We start from the raw sequence: 22,177 nt of genomic DNA on the forward strand, positions 1-22,177 counted from the left end.
CCAACCTGTTTGCCTTAGGACTCTTTTGACCAATAGGATATTTTTAACTATTTGTACGATGGCTATCTTTGTTTTTCAGTGTTCCTCTATTAAAGAGTATTGTGATATTACTCTCAAATAGAGAAACACAGAGAATGTGCCAGCGAGCAGAGAATTCGCAAGGCATTGGCAACCTTCCTCACCCTCACTTGAGGTTAAGGGCTTCAGATACTGGAAGATGTGGCTCTGTCACCCCCACATTCAGAGGATTCAGGAAGATATAACATCATCTTCATATTGTTCTGAGTGGCCTGAACTGCCACCTGAGGCCATAGTGACAACTGGGCCCATGCTACTGCCAGAGGCCATGTTCATATCACACACAGGGTCTGTGTTGATGTCTGAGGCTTGAGTTACCATCAAAGGCCTTGGTGATAATTTTTATCTAGGATGCCGTCTGAGGCCATGTTGATAGCCAAGTGCTGTGCTTTGCTGAGTGGGCCCTGTCCCTCTATGGCGAACACTCAGAGGAGAGTTGTCCCTGCCCCTCAGAGAGGTGTTTCTGGTATCATGGATATGGGAGAGCTAGCTGTCAAAGACCAGCTTTGACACTGAGCTCAGTCAATCAATTATGACAAAATTATTACAAATACATATGACACTAATGTAGTCATGCTTACGGAACTGGTGTCACTCAGACGAAGGATAGCAGGCTACCAAGAAGAGACTTGATACCCTATGAGCATATACAGGGGGAGGAAATCCCCCTCAGGAACAGTAATAGGGGAGGGGAATAATCGGAAAATGGGAGGGAGGGAAGAATGGGAGGATACAAGGGATGGGATAACCATTGAGATGTAGCAAGAAAAAATTAATTAAAAAAAACAGAAAAAAAAAGGAATGTGGGGTCATCTACAATATAAAAAGCAGGCACATCCTCACATACAATTGGTGGATGAAACAAGCTCCAATGAGCAAGTGCCAACAACTTCATACATACACACAGAGACACACATACATATATACACATTTGGTTGATGGTACAAAGCTCCAAATATTTTATATATACATACATATGCATGTATATATACATACATGTGTATACATGATGTCTATGAGTATATACACATTAATACATAGGTTGGCTGCAGAAAAGCTCTAAGACCTTTATTCTTTTACCTTAGCCTTTTTATACCAACTAAGAAAAATTTCCACAGTAGAAAAAGATGTAGCCAAGTGTCCTGGGACACGCCTTCAATCCTAGCACATGGAGAAGCAGAGCTGGGCACATCTCTGTGAGTTCAAGGCCACTGTGATTGAGAAAATTTATTCCAGGTTAGCCCAGGATGCACACAGGAACTCCATCCTAAAAAATGAAAATCAAAAACAGAACAAAAAAAGAAGGAAGAAAGAACGAAAAAGAAGAAGATGACTTCACAGTTTCAAGTTATCTATTCTTTCAAAACAAATTCTATGCAAATATATTCTTCAAAAACAGATGAAAATACATATACAAAAGGAAATTTCACTCATCTTATTCATTGTATAGTCTTCTTTTGAAACTCACACCTAAATAAACATGTCCCATCAACATTTCTCTTGACAAGTTTATTGTAATTTCAAAGCAATACTTCTCTGGCCATTGATTAACAAATTTTAACCAAGCTCAGTCTTTAGTAAGAAGATTGTCCCTCCCCCTCACAGATGTGTCACTCTGGAGGACTGACCCTGTACCTCACCAGCTGCAGAACTTAGGGGAGCAGGCCCTGCACCTCACCTTGGGAGCATAGTAGAGCTGACCTTGGTTGTAGAGATGCAGGTGAACAGACCCCAAGGTTCTGGTTTAGAAGAGCAAGCACTGCCCCTTTGTCTGACTGTGGTGGTGAGGGTATGGGAGAGATGCCCCACTTGCACCTGTCACCTGTAGCAAGTGGGTGACCTGGCCACAAGGATATGAAAGAATGAAACCTGGCACCACCCATCACCAGCTGTCCCACACAGGAGAATGGACTGCACACCTTGTCTGGCAAACATAGTAGACCTGCACCTGGTGGCGTGGGTGCAGGAGAGCTGGCCTTACCATTGCTGGGGAAGGCAGGAGGGCTGGTCCTGATGGCACAGGCATGAAAGACCTTGTTGGCTCAATAGCTCAGCTTCCACCCAGGCCAAGATTCAAATCTCTAAGTAGGCATACATCAGGATCCAGCCATTCTATGAACGGCTGGATCATGTAAAAGGACATTCATGCTGATCCAGACACACCTGGGTGTCTGAGAGAGGGGTTCTGTGGAGGATCTAGTGTTGATAGTGTGGCAGAAGCCACAGCCCTCAAACCAGACCAAAGACTCATTCCATTCAACATTTACAACTAAAGCAGTGTAGACAGGAGGGTTTGCATGTGGAATGTCATCACCCTGCAGCTTCCATGGCAAGATTTCTGTTTGTTTTCTTTGAAGGAAAGTTGTAGATGGGAAGGGGAGAAATGAGGGGATGAGGAGATGAGTGGGATCGAAGTGTATGATGTGAAATTTACAAATTACACACACACACACACACACACACACACACACACATATATATATATATATATATATATATACATATAAGCTAAATCCATACAATGGGAAAATGATAGCATCTTCAACAAATGGTGCTCCTCTAACTGGATGGCTACATGTAGAAAAATGAAAATACATCCATATCTATCACCCTGCATAAAACTGAAGTGCAAATGGATTAAAGACCTAGACATGAAACCAGACACACTACCTTTGTTAGGAGAAATAGTGGGGAAGAGCCCTGAGCTTATCTGCACAGGAGACAACTTCCTGAGCAGAACCACAACAGCTCAGGCCCTAAGATCAACCATCAATAATTGGGACCGTATGAAACTGAAAATCTTCTGTAAGGTGAAGGACACTGTCATGGAACAAAATGACAGCCTTCAGACTGGGAAATATATTCACCAAACCTACATCAGACAAAGGGCTAATGTCCAAAATATATAAAGAACTGAAGAAATTAAATACCACCAAACCAAATATTCAAATTTAAAAATGGGGTAAGAACTAAACAGAAAATTCTCTATAGATGAATATCGAATGCCCAAGAAACACTTAAAGAAATGCGCAACATCCTTAGTCATCAGGGAAATGCAAATCAAAACAAGTCTGAGATTTCATCTTACACCTATCCAAATGGCTAGGACCAAAAACTCAGGTGATAGCAAATGCTGGCAAGGATATAGAGAAAGAGGAACCTTTCTCCATTGCTAGTGGGAGTGCACACTTGTATAGCCCCTTTGGAAATCAATCTGGTGCTTTATCAGGAAATTAGTTATAACTCTACCTCAATATCCAGCCATACCTCTCTTGGGAATATACCCAAATGATGTTCCACCATACAACAAGAACATTTGCTCAACAATGTTCATAGCAGCTTTATTTGTAATAACCAGAATCTGGAAACAACCTAGATGCCCCTCAACTGAAGAATGGATAAAGAAACTGTTGTACATCTACACAATGGAATACTATTCAGCCATTAAAAAAACAAGGAGATCTTGAAATTTGCAGGTAAATGGATGGAACTGGAGAAGAGCATCCTGATTGAGGTAACCCAGACACAGAAAGACATGCATGGCATGGTATATACTCACTCATAAGTAGATATTAGCCACATAATACAGGATAACTACACCACAAAACACAGTCAGAAACATCAACCAGCTACCATGTGTGATATGGACCTAGACCACTGCTTGGAAGTAGCAGCACAGTCTCCTTATGGGTCACATGTCTGAAGAGTATGGACTACTTCAGGCATGCACTCTGGCCACCACACTTACATCACTTCCCCCTGACAAGACAGCCATGCCAGCTACAGAGGAAGAAGTTGCAGCTAATACAAATGAGACTTGATAGGCTGAGATGAGATACTAGGGGAAGAGGGCTCTACTGTCTGAGTACTAAGAGGAGAAGTGGGACGGGGAGGGAATGACGGAGGGGCCACAGTCAGGATGTGAAGAACTTGAACTGCAGAACAAGCAGGTGACTTATATTGCTAATCTCACTGTGTGGGACTAGCTCTGAGACTGGCTGAAATGTGAATGTCTAGGCATAGACAATGATTCTTATTGACTAAAGAGCCTCTATGAATTCCTATTAGATGCTATTCTTCATATGGCTTCAATGAACATTTACAGATGTCTTATTATTTGCTCATACAAAGAGAAGAATTCCAGCCTTAACTGTTCCAATGCACCATGCACACCTTTCATACACTTATAATTTTAGGGCTGTATAACGCTTGTGAGAAATTATATGCTTTCAGGACAAAAGAATGAGACACTGACATTGGATCAGACCTAACAGGATGCATTCCTCGCAGCATACTGGACATTGACATCCTGTTTGGATAAAGTGGTTGAAAAGAAAGAAAGGGGGAAATAAGACATGGACAGGAAAGATAGAACAAAAAGTAGATTAGTGAATCTACTCCTCAGCTTAATGCCTCAATTGCCACTCACAAGATAGTTTTATTTCACTGATAGGATTTTGTATATAGATGCAAAAGAAGTTCTAGATACAGTGTGGTAGAATTCAAATGTAAGATCATTCTTCACAATATATATATTGTATATATATTGTATATGTATATTATATATATACTCTTATATGAGTTATTGTACCCATATAATTCAACTATAATACAAGGGTTACTTTCAATACTTTGAAAGTGCCATCAAGCTCTTTAGAAGAAGTAAGTTATACAAATTAAATATTAGTAGACTAAATCATGGTCATGTCAATTGCTAGTCTACTTTTATCACAAAAATATACATCTTTAGCATAGCAGATAGATATGACTCTATAGAAAGACAAAGTCTTCAAAAACCTGAGAAACATGCAGAACATGACATTTAAAACTGTTTTTATTACTTTAAAGATTCACTGACAATGAGACAAATTAACTCCTGGCAACAGTCAGCCTACCTCAATGAAGATGATGAGCATCAAAGAACCTTCTTGTGGACATGACTTCAAATGTGACAAAGAAGCCACTGGGGAAAACGTCCTCATTTCTCCCGCAGACAGAATTCAGCCTTAAAGTAGGGTAAGCTTGGATGCAGGCAGAGTCGATGGCTAAACTCTGCCAAGACAGGTTAAGCAAGTCCTCAATAGTTCCTGCCTCACAAATATGTCTGTCAGCTGTATTGGCCAAGAAGGCTGAAGAAGATGTTCCAACTTTAGAGAGTTTTGGGTGACTATTTAGGTAGAAAACTGTCTCTGTCTTCTGCTCATTTGGAAAGCTATTAACCTGCACTCGCGGCACACTCATGTAATCAAGTTTACTCCTTCTCAAGTCTGTGAGGGAGTTGAAGTCCAGGTAGCTTAGTTTTACAATGAAGCTTAGTTGTTCAGGGGTTAAGATGTTTTTAGGTCTAGATAGGTGTTCTAAGTTGATAATGACAATATGTGATGGAGATTGATTTACATTCAGAAATTTAGATGCACCAAGTTAGGAAACATGTGTTCTTCAAGGCTGTCAAATACAAATAGTCAAAACACTAAGAATGAAACATTTATATAATTCCTTCTTGTTTCACTGTTCTTCTTGCCATAGGTAATATATTATATATAGTGTAATAATATAAATGTATAGGTACAAAAAATAATTTAAAAACTAGGAGACATTGGAGATAAAAGATGCCATCTGAAGATAAGTTCCTCTCTAGGGGGTTCTCAACAGAGTGTGGAGCTGTCACGAATTTTGTACCACAAAGCTAACGTCTCTGCTTATTTTTTTTCTGGCAAGCACAGGTGGCTAGGACCCATAATCATGGTAACCAGCTGGCTATAACCAGGTCAAGTGTATTGGACAGACATGACCTGGGTCTTTCCTAGGGTCCAAGTGATTGCACAAGCCTTTTGGCAAGCTGGGCAGTGGGAACCATGGGCCATACTCATGGTAAGCAGCTGGCCTTGACCAGAGCAAGTGTATTGGTTAGATATGCCATGAGTCTTTTCTAGAGTCCCAGCATTCTCATAAGGACTCCAAGACTGTGCTTCTGGATTTGTTCTGAACAAGTTAAATGGCCAAGTAATGTACAGCTGGGCCAAGGCCAGGTCAGACATCAGGCCACATTTCAAAGACGTGAAGGCCCTCGGTTCAGTCTCAGTCCATCCCAAAGGCTGTGTACCCTCGGTGCTGGTGTAGAGGTTCTTGATTCTATCAGTAAATATCCTTAACCATGGCCATCCATAGTCAACTGCCCCCAGGTCAATGTGAAGGTAAGGATTTGTAGGATGGTTGAAATACACTCATGGCAATCATTCACTCTCCTTCCTCTAGGTTGTAGCCAAGGAATGTGACCCTAAGGACACATAACTGAGGCTTCTTGGCTGAGACTTTGTACTCCAGGGCTTTAAGGGTAACTAAGAGCTTTTTTTTAGCTTCTACATTCCTTCTCAGCAGTTGGAGATATGAGCAGGAAATCTTCACACTGAAGCCTAATGCTCTCTGGATCTTTCTGATTAAACGCTAGAAGATCTGCTCTCAGGTCCCATCAAACAATTCTGGTGAGTTCTTTATCCTCCTTTTCCTGCTCTCTTCCCACATTTAGTTCTAGAGCACTGTTGGAACACAGTCCATAGCAATGGACTCCCATGAGGAGAATTCCCAGGGCTTGTGAGAATACTCCAAGAAAACAAAAGACTCGTGAACTAAATTTTCAATACTCAGAAATGTTCTTGGAACATGTTTTTATGCTTCCCCAAGGCAAGGAAAGAGACATAAATTTACATCAGACTACTCACTATTGCTTGCTATTAATATTCAATAAAACATCTAAACTATCCTTTATACTGCTCTATGGAAAAACATGATTTTGCTACATGTGGCTTGTACTTGTGCTTGTGTACAGCCTGAAATCATGAGAATTTTACATGTGGAACTTTTACCCCAGAGTATAAAGTGTTTGAGGTTCTGAAGAAAGTTTGATGTTGCATCATTTGCTTTAGTTTATTTTAGTTAGCCTTGTTTATAGGCTTCATGCCCCACCTCCTCTAGAGCAGGAACACAGCCCAATTTGATAAACTAGAATGGTTTTCTCTGGTGTATGCTTTTGATATCTTAGTGTTTACATTTCTCCACTTATGCAGATGTGTCTTTGTGACCTGAGATTTGGATACCATAAAAAATGAGGCCGACTACAATTTAATCCTCAGGACCACTTATTTTAGACTAATAACAAGAAGTTGGCTCTAATTGTAATATCAGGTTAGTCTGTTCCATCATTTGGCCATCTTAGAGATCCCACTAACAATAGAGCTCATTCTTGAAAGGCACACTTGGTAGAGGAGTCACCACATACTCATGTTTCCTTCCATTCTATCTGTCTGATTTCCCTATGTCTGTTTCTCTGGTGGGCTCATAGGTCTTTGACAAAATAGCATGCCATGCTCGCAAAGGAATTTTCTCCAGTTCTTGCTCTTTCCTACTATTTCCATCTTTTTTCTTCCCTTCCTTCTTCTTTCCCCTTAGTAAAACAATATTTCTTCTATAGTCTTCCTCATGGTACACATACTTCTTGTTTACATTATGTTATACTCAGTGACAATATCCAAATTAATACCTATGATATTTATAGATCGTTTTCCTGAGCTTTAGATTTATAATTTTCTGTTATTACTCAATTGGTCCATATGAATAATTCTAAGTCAAACATAGTATTATCCATCAAACACAATAATAGTTGATAGTTTTTTTTAACTTGGCTCTGTTTCAGGATTCCCAAACACTTAAGAATGTATAATCTAGAGATATTCTTGAACTACAGTGTTGGCAACAACCTTAACATCTCTGTTTGTTTGTTTTTTTCACATCTCCTACTACAGATTGACTTATACTCTATATTCTTTCATTAACCAGTTATCCCTCTTTTGTCCAAAATATTATTGGTATCCAGTGGCTTAATACACTGCATCTTAGTTAGGGTTATTGTGAAGAGACACCATGACCAAAATTAACTTGAAGAGGACAGGGTTTATTTGACTTGCTCTTACATATCACTGCTCATCATCAAACAAAGTGTCATGACTGAAACTCGAGGAAGGACAAGGATGTTGATGATTAAGTGGAGGCCATCAAGGAATGCAGCTTTTTGGCTTTTCAGTACATGACTTGTTAATGTGTATTTTTTTATTGTACAACATGTACTACCCACCCTAAGGTGACACTATCCACAATGGAATCAGCTACTTACTTCTATCATTACTTGAGAAACTGCCCCACTGACACCCACAGATGCCAGACTGACAAATCCTCCCTTCTTCAATTTCCACTTCTCAGATTGCTTAACTTCTGTCAACTGGACAAAAATATAAATCAACCATCCAACCAACCAACAACAAACAAACAGTAACAATTAACCAAAAAGCAAAGAAAAAACCAAAAAAGCAAACAAGAGCAAAACCAAAAACTCTGACCAGCATGAATTAAGATGAAGAAAAGAGTAAAAAAGCCCTAAATCATTGGAACTAGCCTCTCAAATATTCTTAAAAGTATTTTATGACCATCATGTGCTGGAAGTTACCTAAGCAAGCTCTAGCTATAGTTGTAAAACACAAACAAACAACAAATCCCTCCCGAACACCTTTCAGTTTGCCTAATAATTTTCATAGTTAAGTAAAAGTGAAATTTGTCCTCCGGTTCTCTATAATGATTAACTGTAATCTCCTAATGTGTAATTTCTTTCAATCACATAAGGAAAACATGTGATAAGACTTTTCTAGAACTAACAAAATCTTACTTTATCATGCTGAGTTCAATTTATTTTATGTAACACCTGCTGTTTTCCAGTAAATACATGGAAGGGAGTATTGAGTGACTAGCAACCTATTGATTCCTGCTTGTCTTAATGCTTCATCAGCAATGATTTTTCTTTATCTGTTGATCTTTAAAAAAGGCTGGATTCAAGCATTATCAAGGTTCTCTGTTGCTTCTTCAGAATATGTGTACAATTATATCTTCACAGTCTGTGCATGGTGGTGCATGACTCTAATTCCAGCAGTCTGGAAGCAGAAGAACGTATATCTCTCTGAATTTGGCATGAGCCTGGTCTATTTGGTTAGTTCCTGGCCAACAAAGGATTCATAAGGAGTCCTTGTCTTAATACTTTTTCCTCTCAGTAAAGTTGTTGTTTTAATGTTTTTCTTGAGCTTCAGTGAAAACATAAGAAGGGTGCTTACATTTACTTTCTCTATAAACAACCAGGTTTCCTTCCATCACTAAAATCCTCTGATGTCCATTTGTAAAATGAATGTTCCTCATTGCTTCTTATTACCCTTGTTTTAGAGAATGAATTTCTCCCTCCTCTCTGTCCTTATCCTACTCCCTTTTATTCTTCCTCTTCCTCAATCTTTTCTCTCTGTGTCTTTTCCTTTTTTCCCTATTCTGCTTTATTTCTGCCTCCTCTTCTCCTTCTCAATCTTATAAAATGCAGCCTAGGTGTGAAACAGAACACAATAAATAACAAGAGAAATTTTCCTTCAGTGTGCTTACAAACGTGTTTTGATACTCCTAACCAGAGAGTCAAGATGGAATACATAATGGCTGGGCTGTTTAGAGAGTGTGTGGTAGTTATTGTGGATGATAGGTGAGAGGTGAGAAGAAACAGTGACTCACTTCTATTTCCTCTTTGCTTTCAGCAATATTCTCTATGAACAGATACTCCTTTGATGAGTTTTATGACCTCAGCAATTTTTAGCACACTTCAAAGGATAAATTGAGATTTTCTTTTTCAATACCAATGACACCTACCTCTACTGAAATAAGTGTGTGTGTGCGGTGTGTGTGTGTGTGTGTGTATGTGTGTGTGTGTGTGTGTGCATGTGTGGGTTTGTATGTGTTTCCTCAGCCCAGCCTTTCTATCTCCAGCACTCAACAGTCAGGGTGCTTTAACTCGACCTGCCTGGCAGGGAACCTGCAATGTATGTGGGACTCGTTAGCCATCTTTGATTGTGGTCTACACCCCACAGAGTGTCTACCAGCAGAATCTAATGTAACTGGTTGTTTACCTGATAGATATCTGTAAAGACATAGGTCAGACATGTTGTACATGATTGTAATCCCAGTACAGGCAAGAGCATCAATGCACATTGAAGTTACCCGGGACTGTAGTTGTAGGATATCCTAGACTACATGGAGAGTGCTTGTCTCACTCAAATCATCCACACACCAAATTAAACCTTGTCTGTTGACAGGCAAATTAGTCAACACTATATTTTCAGATTTTATCTAAGTGAATTTCTTGGGAACAGAATTTTCTTTAAATAAACAACAGAATGGAAGCACACTAGTGCTAAGATAAGATTGGAATTGTGAGTATTCTCTCACCACTTTAACTTCAGGTAGAGAATTCTCTGGCAGATCCAGCAGAGAGATTTGGCTTGATCAGACTTTGACAAGATCAGGTATGTCTTGAGATTGTTTGCTTTACATTTTTAGATCATTTATTACTTAGACTTAAAATCCATTCTGATGTTAGAGTCTTTGGTTGGAAATTTAAATTTTGACAAATGTCATAGGAGACCTTGTAATTCTAAGCAAATCTCATTTCAGAGCCCTATATGCTGGTGCTACTAATTTCAAATAGCCACACAGTAGTTGAGTATCAGAAGCTTCATTCAGTGAGAGCAGGTTATGCAAACTCTGTACCATATACAAAGTGCACACCTCAAAGGGTTTCTTATTTTTGAAAAAAATGAATGCATGAGGTAATACAAGTACAATATTTTCCATATTATATGCATAGACTCCGTTCCCAAATTTTGGTATGAAGTCTGGGGTGGCTAGCTAGGTAACATTGAAAAATTTGGTTGACATCTTGTAGCCCTATTTTCTCATCTATGTGTTTAGAACTGTGGAAATCCATCCCACATGCACTTACAGGAAAATATACTTAACATTTTACTCTGTATTTCTTCATATTTAACAAGGCAATTTCAAAAATACAGCATCATAATATTTTGTGAAGTTTAGCTTATACAACCTATGTATTTTGTTTTTACGGAGTAGATATTTATACACTTATGATAGTTAAATGGTTCTTGGCACATATTGACCTCTCAGCTATTCTTATTCACTATTGTATGATAATTGATACACAGAATAATTTCTATGCTTTTACTTCCAGGTGAATAATTATGGATAATATGAATGGATATTTGCTTAACTTTAAAGGATATAATTTTTTGAAGTCCTATGTGGACATTGAGAAGTTAGAAAAGATGGAAGATTTTGAGATTAGAGATGACGATGTCTTCATTGTCACATATCCAAAATCTGGTAAGCACCAGGAGTGGTCACTAATGTCTCCTTTGCTTTAGTGTTATGTGTCCAACTTGCTCCTCTCCACTCACCAAGAGCAACAAACCCTCTTTTGCATAACAATCAATGACCAGACAAAATGTAACTGAAACCACAATCTGTAGGAGAGAAGGCCACCATCTGTGCATGTACTATGCAGGCTGATGGTGAGGAGAAGTGTTATGGGAATGAGATGTGCAATATAGAGCCAGGAGCAGACACTAGGTCAGCACTGACCTGTCAATGTGGTAGACAAGAATGACAGTATGAAATAGTTTCTTCCTAATCCAAATGCATCATGATTTGGGATGAATTTTCTACCATATATCATTTACTTTAAAAGATTTCCACAGGAACTACGGTCCACTTCACACATACATACACACACACACACACACACACACACACACACAAACACACACACACACACATTTTCTTGTGGATTGAAATCCAGAGGTACATACTAATGGTGCAGAGGTGGTGTCATGCTGCAGAGTGGAAAAATCTAATATGAAGGTTACTTCTGAGTTAGCAGGGGCCACACTTGGATGTCTTTGTTCTTGTTTTTAATGTAGTTGAAGGTGATTCCTTAAATTTATTAATTCTATAAAACTATTAATCTGTACATTGTAATTTGTAAGATTTTCAAATAATCATAGGGTATCAAGTCTCTTCTTGGTAACCTGCTGTCCTTCCTCTGAGTGCCATCAGGTCTCCCCATCCAGGGGACATGGTCAGAGGTGTGGTACCAGAGTGTGTGAGAACATAATATCCCACTCTCCACTTTACTGTGGAGAGTGTTCTGTCCATTGTCTAGATCTGGGTAATCCCCCTCAGGAACTGTCATAGGGGAGGGGAATAAGGGGAAAATGGGAGGGAGGGAAGAATGGGAGGATACAAGGGACGGGATAACCATTGAGATGTAACAAGAATAAATTAATAATAAAAAAAAAAAGAAAAAAAAAAAAAAGAAAAGAAAGAAAATGAGGTGAAAAAAAAAAAGATTTTCAAATAAGATAAAATCTTAAAATTTTGCATAATTAAAAAATTAGTTCATATTTGGATGTTCCTGAATCCTACAGACTGTGGAATTGTACAATGTTTTGCCATAGAAGTCTTGAAAGCTCAGAGGATCGCCCACTGAGCATAGTGAATGAATGTCTTGGCCTTGCAAGCATAAAGTCCTGAGTGGGAGTCACTTAAACACCTGTAGGCCAGATGTGGTTATGTGTTTCTCTAATTGTGTGCTTCCTATGGTGAGATCCTAGGCAGAGACATGATTCCCAGAATGTCACTAGCCATTTGGAATGCAGACTCAAAAACAACCAAACACCTTATCCCAAACAAGTCTGAAAGCCATTGTACTCACACACATGCACGCACTAACATATGGGAATGTATAAATTCTCTGACACACTATGCATAACACACACACACACACACACACACACACACACACACATACACAAGCAAAGACAACACACCCACGTACACACACACACCAAGTCAAGAAAAACTGAGCAATAAGAATCCAAACAAATAAACCAAAAAGGTAGTAAAAATGTAATGCTACTAACTCCGATGTGAGTTTTAGCACAATGTCTGCATGTGGGTTATAATATAGCCGTACCCATTAACATCTACAAATAGTGTCTGTCAATTAGAATTTTAAAAATTTCCCATGGCACTTAGAGTACAGAGAAGCTATATTAATAATTTAAATGATCATTACAATGAAATCAGAATAAAAGAACTCTAAAATCAAAAAAGGAACTCAGAGAATTTCATTTCTATTCATACACCCAAGTAGAGATAAAATCAAATAAAAACAACACTTGCTCATTAGCACACAGGGAATATTTTTTAAAAGCACCAACTGCTTTAAGATAGAATGTATTACCACAGATACTAATTGCTCAAACCTACATCAGAATTGTTGTATATATTTTTACAGGTACCACCTGGGCTCAGCAGATCCTCAGCTCCATTTACTTTGAGGGTCACCGGAACTGCACTGAAAATACCCTAACAATTGAAAGAGCACCATTCTTTGAGTACAAAAATTCTAAATTAGACTATGTGAAAATGCCATCACCTCGCATCTTCTCTTCCCACCTTCCATATTACTTAGTACCAAAAGGTCTAAAGAACAAGAAGGCTAAAGTACGTCATAGAGCTTTGGCTTCCTATAGAGACAAAATGCTTTGCTCTGTGAATAATATTATTACTTCAGTGTTTGTGCTATGATATTACATGCAAACATATTTTAGTTAGTACCTGCATTCTTCCACCAGCTTTCTGAGAGTCTACACCTATGAATTGTACTACAGAACCCAAGTGTGAGAGTATTCTACTTACAGAAGTGGCACTGAAGTCCTGAAAAGTGGGGATAATCAGTTATTCTGAAACCAGAAAAAGTATGAATACTTATTTTTCCTCCCGTAACTTGACATGGCAGACTTAAATGTTGTCAATGTGGCAGTTATTGGATTGTGTGGCACAATGGTCTTCATTTGCATTTCTGAACTCAATAACGATGTTGGTGGCTACTAGTAATTAATATTCAGTCTTATATTTATTCATTAATCAATAATTTCCACAAATAACCACACACTGAGACTATGATTCATTCAGAATTAGGTATAGAAGTGAATATAATAATTACTCTGTTATCACACTATCAGTTGAGTTTCTTCCCATCCAATGTTCCAGGTAGTCACATGAGTGTCTTCTCTGGAATCCAACCATTCTCTTCTCCTTTACCTCCTTCTGTGCCATCTTTGGGAACCTCCACCCTCATAAAGACAAAACTCCACCCCTTCTTTTCTGCCAAAACCCATGCTTCAGCATATTTTATGAACCAATCTACTTTAAATTAGGTGGAGCAAGGTTTACACAACAAGGGCAGGTATAGCCAAGAATGTCCTTATCTGAGCAGGGACCAGATCTTGTGGTTCAGTAATTGTCATTTAAAATGCATAGCACCTTTCATCCCAATACTTGGATGGCAGAGGCAGGCAGACCTCTGTGACTTGCAAGCCAGCCTGGTCTACAGAAGTAATCCAGGACAGCCAAGGCGACATAGAGAAACGCTGTCTTGAAAACAAAGCAAAACAAAACAGGGAAAAAAAACCATAAAAAATAAAGACCAACCCCCGACAAACAAGACTAAACATGTTTGTTATTTACTAACCATGATCAGCCATGATTCTGTGAAAGGTCTATAAAACTAGTCTTGTTTTTCATTAGTTTAACTCATAGAGGAGAGGAATGAGGGGAAAATGGGAGGTAGGGAAGAATGGGAGGATACAAGGGATGGGATAACCATTGAGATGTAACAAGAATAAATTAATAAAGAAAAAAAAGAGAAAAAAATAACTTTGGATTAATTTTCCTACTGATTTGAATCCTGTCACTTCTCTATTCTAACGTATTTAGTATTGTGGCCTTTTCTATGGGTTATAACCTCGCGGTTTAATTTTATTAATATCGTTCTCAACTTTAGTATCATCAAACACAGGCTTTTTATAGCAAAAATGTATTTTTCCTATTTTTATTATATCTTCATTATTAAAACAATTTTAATTAAATATATTTTAACAGTATGCTTTCCTTACCCCAAGTCCTTCCAGATCCCTTCTCCATCAACACCCACTCAACATTACAAATAATATAATTTCTAGAAAGTTGACCTGTGCTTTTGTGCATGTGTGAAACTCCATGTAAATGAAAATGTTCATTGACTGTTTATAGCAGAAAAATAAGTTGATAACTAACTACATTTTCATAAATATTATCTTAGAGAAATATGTATAATGAACTATTGTAACAGTTCTGGTCTTTTCAGCATAACTATGAATTTCTAATGAAACGTGGTGGTTTTTCCTACAGATTGTTTATCTTTACAGAAATCCCAAAGACATTGTGATCTCCTTTTTTCATTTTTCAAAGTTGATAAGTATCATAGAAGCTACATATACCATAGAACGTTATCTGGACAATTTTCTGGATGGAAAAGGTAACAACGTTTATCCCTCTCACTTGTTTACAAAGTACACATGATATTTAAACCGTCTAAATTTAGGGAAGACATAACCAAGAGATGGAGGGGACAGTGCAAAGATTATAAAGAGCTATGATTTTCAAACAATGTAACCTGAAAAACAAAACCAACAGTTTTTCTGCCAGTGTTAGGACCATACGAAGGTTGTCAAATTTGCAACACTGTATTATTAAGGTATTTTGTCAAGACCATAATATATTTAAAAATACTTTATCCATTGTTTCCCTAGATAATGGCATAGGAAGTGTCATAAAGCTAAAGTTGAGAGTGAAGTTGAGCTCGCATGGCACATATTTGTAAGGAAATTGATGAATTTTCCATGCCATTATTGAGGAGAATTGATGAATGAAAAAGCCATATGGAGCGTGGAATCAGAATCTCACACATTTCTATTGTTATATTCAAGTTTTGTCTCACTGTGGCAAGGAAATACTGCTGCCCAGAGATCTTATAGACTAGGAGAAATGGAGACATATGCCTTCAGGTAGAGGAGAAATAAGAAGTTCCCTTAAAGGAATCTTTAAAGTCAGACTCTTGGACATCTTTATTGAAAGGGTTTGAGATTGATTTATCTGATGAGTATTTTGCCTGCATGTATGTCTGTGCACACACGTGTTCAGGGGATTCAGTGGTCAGAAGAGGGCATCAGATTCCCTGGAATTGGAGTTATAGCTGGTTTGTGAGCCAGCATGTGAGTGCAGAGAACAACACTCAGGTCCTGTGCAAGAGCAGCCAGCTCCTTAGTCACTGAGTGGTGTCTCCAGCTCCTGATCCTTGACTTTCTCAGTGTCTGCATTCTGGGTCCCTAAACAGGTAAGTTGGTCTGAGCCTTGTGTAGTTGGTTAAAAAACAACTCTTCTGGAATAATCATGTGATGATTCAATAGTAGAGGCTTCAGTTTCATTTCTGAATAGTGTGAACCAGAAAAGAAAGACTTGACTTTGCTTCTCAGTAGTATGATGCATTGACTTGTCACTGAGGAATTTTTCCTTTAGTTATTGGAAGCCGTTGGTTTGATCACATTAGAGGCTGGTATGAACACAGACATGACTTCAATATAATGTTCCTGAGCTATGAAGAAATGAAGAAGGTAAGACATGAATGTTCCCATCTCTGAATTTAAACTACACACTCCCAGGTCCCCTCATTCCTCATTGCCCCTTGTGCATTTTGTGGGAGCGGGTTTCTGGCTTTCAACCCCTCCCTTACTAACTTGAATGCCTTGGGGATCTTTCTCTCTGAATGTGTCTCTACTGATTCCTTCGGAGTACTCACCTGTGTCAATCAGGACTATCATGTCTCATGGTTGGCAATAGTGCGTACTTCTATTACAATGTCAGTAATTTCCCAATCCATGACTATTTCAGGACCTCAGAAGCTCAGTGCTTAAAATCTGCAATTTTCTGGAGAAAGAACTGAGTGAGGAAGTTCTGGATACTGTTGTGAGACAAGCTACATTTCAGAGCATGAAATCTGACCCACGAGCAAATTACGAACAGCTTATGAATTATTCCCATCAGAGGAATGAAAATGGAGGCACTTTCATGCGCAAAGGTTAGACTCAATGGTCTTTTATAATCAGAGTACCGAGAGTCTCTAGACAGTCCGATTACTGAATGTCTCTAGAAAGATTACTGAGAGTCTCTAGACAGATTACTGAGAGTCTCTAGACAGATTACTGAGAGTCTCTAGAAAGATTACTGAGAGTCTCTAGACAGATTACTGAGAGTCTCTAGACAGATTACTGTGAGTCTCTAGACAGAGTACTGAGAATCTCTCGACAGATTACTGAGAGTCTATAGAATCTGTGTCCTCAGAGCAATAACACTGGAAATCCATTTTGTTTCTCCAGGAGCTAAAGACACTGGGGACTCAGAAAACATAAAAAATAGTGGAGAAAAAAAAAACTAAGAGTTTCACCTAAAATTTAATACTATTTTAGTAACTAAATATAGCTTTAGTTATTTAATAAGTATGGATTTCCTTCTGTATAGTTCATATGACTCAACTATTTTATAGTATATTGGTAGTATCAAACTAGGCAATGGATATTTTAGAAGAGGCAATTGTAAATTATGCTATTTTATTTTATTTTGAAAGAAAGTCATCCTACTTGGTCCAGGCTGGCATCACAGACACTATGAAGCTCAGGCTGGCCTCGACCTTGGTTTCCTCCTACCTCTTGCTGGGAAATGTTGGGATTAGACTTGAAGCAATTTTCACAGTTTTATTGTTTTTCTTTACGTTATCTTTTTAAAACCCATACTGTATAAACTGTATATTTGAAATTCAGGAGGCTAAATTGCTCTTTCTTTAGGTGTTATTATTTCTTTATAACTACATAAAATTCACATAACTTCACACAATAATTATAGAGGTTTATTAACCCTATCAACTGAAATAAAATTATATATCGACATTCTATGTTTGATTTCCATTTTTAAGACATGGTCTTATTCAAGAGACTCAGGTTGGGTTTGAACTTGCTTTATGTAACTGAGGATGCCCTTCCACTTAGTCCTGCCTCTCCCTCCCAAGTCTTGAGAATACAAGTAAGATCAACCATATCCAGTCACTATGTCCTTACTATGTGTCAGAAGTTGTTAAGAAAGAATGATTCCCCCTAAGTCTTTATTCTCCAAACTCAGGTTTTTAATTCAGTAAATGATTTCATGCAGCATTTTGTAGCATAACTAGACATGTATTTTGATTACTTTAAGTAATTCATTACTTAACTTTATGGGGATGGACACTCTCTTTGTACATAATTTTTAAGTGTATTATTGCAATTTCTCTAGATTTTGGTAATGTATGAGAATATGCTTTTTTTCTCTTCTCCCATTTAACTTCCCTTTACTTCTTATTCTCTATCTAGACCACTGCTCATCAATTCTCATACCAATATGTGTTTTCTGTCCATTGCAAATGTAAGGAATGCTGTCTGTGCAATCACATGTGATAGCAGGAAATATCATGCTATTGTTTCCATTTTAAAGGGTTGGTGAAGTTGATTCCAAAAATTTATTCTATAGAATCACTGTAGTAGCAACTATGGTGCCCTCTCTGATTTTGATGTGTTAGTGTGTTAATTATGGTATTGCATACATTTCTTTCAGTGCTCATCCTTCTTTAAAGTAGAGTAAGGTACCAAATTCAGCAGAAAACTCAGTTATTTTGCATGGGTGGCAGAAGATACTGAACTTGATTAGAGTGACCGTTGCTTTGGTAGGTCCACTAACTTACACTGTGCTGTCCCTGTGCTTATCACATTAGGTACCATCGGAGACTGGAAGCATTATTTGACTGTGGAGCAGAGTGAAAGATTTGACATGATATTCAAGAGGAACATGAAAAATTTTCCCTTGAAGTTTATCTGGGATATAAATGAAGACTAGAATTCTATCTAATATTTGCAAAAATAAACATAAAAATCCATTCATCAGAAGCCATACTGTAATCACAATAGTGATACGTTACTATATTTTAATCATTACATATCAAGCTATATAAAGGTACAAAATGAGTAAACTATGCATTAATTAAACACAATGAGACTAATAAGCTATTTCAAATCATAACATTAAATTAGTTTGATTCTGACTTAGCATGGGCACTATGCACTAATGACATAAATCATGATCCTTTTTGGTGGAGAAAATACTGCAAATAGTATTTTGCAGTACACGTTTTATCTTCATCATCTACAATTAAGTTTTGGATAAAAAACATTAACCATCTTCCTATTCATACAATAAAACTTTAATGTTTGCTCAGTCAAGAATGTGTGAGGAATATTAAAATTTTTAATTTCAAAAACTGTAGTCAAGCATTGAAGACAACTAGAACTGACAATTAAGATAACAGGTATAGAAGAGGAAAGATGGACTCATCCACTTAAAAAGGATAAATTTTTGTTGGTGAATTTTTGTTGAATTATTTTTGTATTATTCCACAATGAATTGCTATTACTATTTTCAACATTTGTGAATAGTGGACTTAAGATTTTCTTTTACTCATAATTACAATGTTATTGATACTGTGAACTACATTTTAAAATAATGATCAATAAAGTATCTGGAACTCACTTAAATGCCTCCGAGCATTTCCTCATGGATTAAGTGTATGTGTGTGTGTGTGTGTGTGTGTGTGTGTGTGTGTGTGTGTGTGTGTGTATTTATTGTAAGTTTTAATATAGTAACATTAACAGAATCTCAGCTGATAAAACCTGAGAACCGAGGAGCTAGGTCCTCGCTATGGGTACATGAGCATTGAGGGTAGTCCCACAATTGCTGTCTCAGCATGCAAGCATGTGTGGCTATAACCCTGCGTTTCCCAGTCCACCAGCCTGGGTGGCTAAGCTGCACTGATCTGGTAGTAGAAAGCTGGAAGGTCATGGAGAGTTGTGGCTCCCTATTCGTCAATAAAATCTTGGAAACCCTGATTCTGATATCAGGGACAGTAACAGCAGCAGCAGCAGCAGCAAGTCAGCAAATTACCTGGGTGACAAGAAGGAAGGCCAAATGTACAAGTGGAGGAACTACCTTCCTTTAGCCATACCATTCCTTACCTAAATTACTACAGAACACTGACACAATTGGGGAGCGTCTTTCCAAACAGCCAAGGCAGGATCCTTATTCAGGGAGGCTCCCTACTCAGATACTTTGATTTATGGGAAGTTGTTGTTATAACCAACCATAGTAATACTTCTTCTTAACTCTAGGTAGTGTTGGTGTTTTTTCCCTTAGCTTCACCTTGTTGAATCTAGACATCGCCGTGTTCCATGCACACGTGTGATGAAGGTTTGGGGGGAGGGCAAAATCCAAGGGAATGTGATGCTGGAGAGGACTAGGGAAGAGGAGAAAGAAGGAGATGAATAGGTTTGAAGGGGACATAGGTAGGTGTTAAAGACTGTATGGGAGTGTCATTGAGTGAAGGAGTTCTTTGACTCTTCTGAAAGAAAGAAAGAAAGAAAGAAAGAAAGAAAGAAAGAAAGAAAGAAAGAGAAAAGAAATTAATGAAGCTAAAGAAAACAGGACAAATTAGAAGCACATATAGTAGGAGTGGAAATAACAGCTTTAATTCACAAAATAAAAGAAGCAAGCTCAGGGAATATTAAAGAAATAATAGCGCCTTTAAAAACCATTATTAATTCATGTATGTGATGGCAAATACCTATATTTGCAGGTGATGTTCTGCTGCCTTGGATGTAAAGCTTTTCTTTTATAGACTACATCATGTTACGAAGAAATTTTTCATTTTTTCCAATAAATTTTACTTAACTACTCAACATAGAGCCCTGCTGTGCTGCGTTCAGTTGCTAATCATGACACAGCCAACTTATCATTGTCAGTGTAAACACCAAGAGTCACTGTCTTTTTCTAGTTGATTTTCTCAAATATTCTAACATAGAATATTCAAATATTTTATGCTGTTGGGAGACTTCATTTCCCCCCTTATCTGCCACTTGAAGAACATAGGAGGCCTGTGTGATGGTGCAGCCTTCAGTCCTGGCAGAGGCAGAGGCAGAGGCAGATTCAGTGGCAGAGGCAGAGAAAGAGGGCAGCCAGGGATACAGGGATACATCCTGTCCAAAAACCTTCTGAGGTAGTTCTGTTGTGAAGTTTGCAGTGTTTAGCATTCTCTCTTGCCATGGACCATCTCAGTTGGGTAAAAGTCCTTGGGAATAGGAGTTCTTGAAGCGTTGGTGGGCAAGGATTTGGTGGTAACAAACAGAGCCAAACCCAGAGGTAGTTTAAATCTGATTATATTTTGCAGGCAAGCAGTCTAGATATTTATACACATTTTTGAAACAGGAGTGTTTTGTGACCATGTTTCTCATGGAGTAGAGTCAAGAGTCAATAAAGCACTCAGGCATACACAGTACAAAGAAATATTATTGTCTTTTTGAGTTATTGATTTGAATGAAACAATACGGGGTACAGAATGCTAAGTAAAGGTGTCATCATTCTTAAGTTATTGCCTTGGTATCCGTTTGTTCTCTTTGTCAAGGGTCAGTGTTCTCTCATTTTTTGCTCAGCACCTGTGCTGGAATTCAGGAACCAAGACAGTTTTTTTTTTCTTAGTTCTCCTTTCTAGTATCTGAGTGACACTATTTGGAGCTTTCTGAAACACTTACTTTCTTTGTAAGCCATAGTATAAACTATTAACTAATGAATAATTCATAGCCATGTTTCTTTTAATAAGTGGTGAAGACCAGTAGACCTTGGCAGTGAACTCTTGCTTTGAACAGTCACTGGCAGCAGTCCCATGTTAGAGCATTTTATTGAAACGTCATCATGTTTGAAGGGTCCAGGTATGGGATAAGGTTAGGAGAAAGAATAAAGACAGAATATGCTATCAGAATGAGAAAAAATAAGGCTGCAATCAATTACTCCTGGCAGGAACATCAGACCCATTCTAGGAGGCTCTCCCTGGGCAGGGGCATCACTTTGGGTTATGCAGGAGCATTTGTCATACAGACACCACTGTAGGAGTCATGACGAACTCTCTCTCTCTCTCTCTCTCTCTCTCTCTCTCTCTCTCTCTCTCTCTCTCTCTCTCTCTCTCTCTCTCTCTCTCTTCTGTGCCATGTGTGCTATGAGCTTAGTTCAGTGATGACTAAAGTAGAAGATAACAGCAGGTGTCTCTTCTATCAAGCTACAATTCAGCATACCCATATAAAATATGGTCTTATTTTTATTTTTATTTAGTTTTTTTATATATATTATATATATAGTTTAGTTTATATTTAGTTTTTTTCTTCTT

The 22,177-nt window shown here is 38.0% G+C and overlaps 1 protein-coding gene across 5 annotated transcripts; it reads left to right on the forward strand.

Moving 5' to 3' along the window:
- Positions 1 to 6,422: 6,422 nt before the first annotated feature.
- LOC311593976 (amine sulfotransferase-like) lies at positions 6,423 to 19,496 on the forward strand. Of its 5 annotated transcripts, XM_084775400.1 has the most exons (8): positions 6,424 to 6,560; positions 7,143 to 7,260; positions 11,177 to 11,328; positions 13,304 to 13,512; positions 15,241 to 15,367; positions 16,408 to 16,502; positions 16,780 to 16,966; positions 18,686 to 19,496. In XM_084775400.1, the coding sequence occupies exons 3-8, from the start codon at positions 11,187 to 11,189 to the stop codon at positions 18,805 to 18,807; spliced, it is 882 nt and encodes a 293-aa protein (XP_084631526.1). In that variant the 5' UTR covers positions 6,424 to 6,560; positions 7,143 to 7,260; positions 11,177 to 11,186; the 3' UTR covers positions 18,808 to 19,496. The 5 variants fall into 5 exon arrangements, with proteins under 5 accessions (XP_084631528.1, XP_084631526.1, XP_084631525.1 ...); XM_084775402.1 differs by lacking the exon at positions 7,143 to 7,260 and having other exon boundaries at positions 6,423 to 6,560; positions 15,301 to 15,367; XM_084775399.1 differs by lacking the exon at positions 7,143 to 7,260 and having other exon boundaries at positions 6,425 to 6,560.
- The last annotated feature ends 2,681 nt before the right edge of the window (positions 19,497 to 22,177 follow it).

This window comes from Acomys minous (genome assembly GCF_964271855.1).
Source record: "Acomys minous genome assembly, chromosome: 3".
Taxonomy (NCBI): domain Eukaryota; kingdom Metazoa; phylum Chordata; class Mammalia; order Rodentia; family Muridae; genus Acomys; species Acomys minous.

Bases quoted from the DNA above. Each gene is read 5' to 3' on its own strand.
- LOC311593976 (XM_084775400.1), top strand. From the start codon at position 11,187: ATGGATAATATGAATGGATATTTGCTTAACTTTAAAGGATATAATTTT. The intron at 13,513-15,240 runs GTACGTCATAGA...TTTTTCCTACAG, and splicing joins TAAAGAACAAGAAGGCTAAA to ATTGTTTATCTTTACAGAAA. The intron at 16,967-18,685 runs GTTAGACTCAAT...TTATCACATTAG, and splicing joins AGGCACTTTCATGCGCAAAG to GTACCATCGGAGACTGGAAG.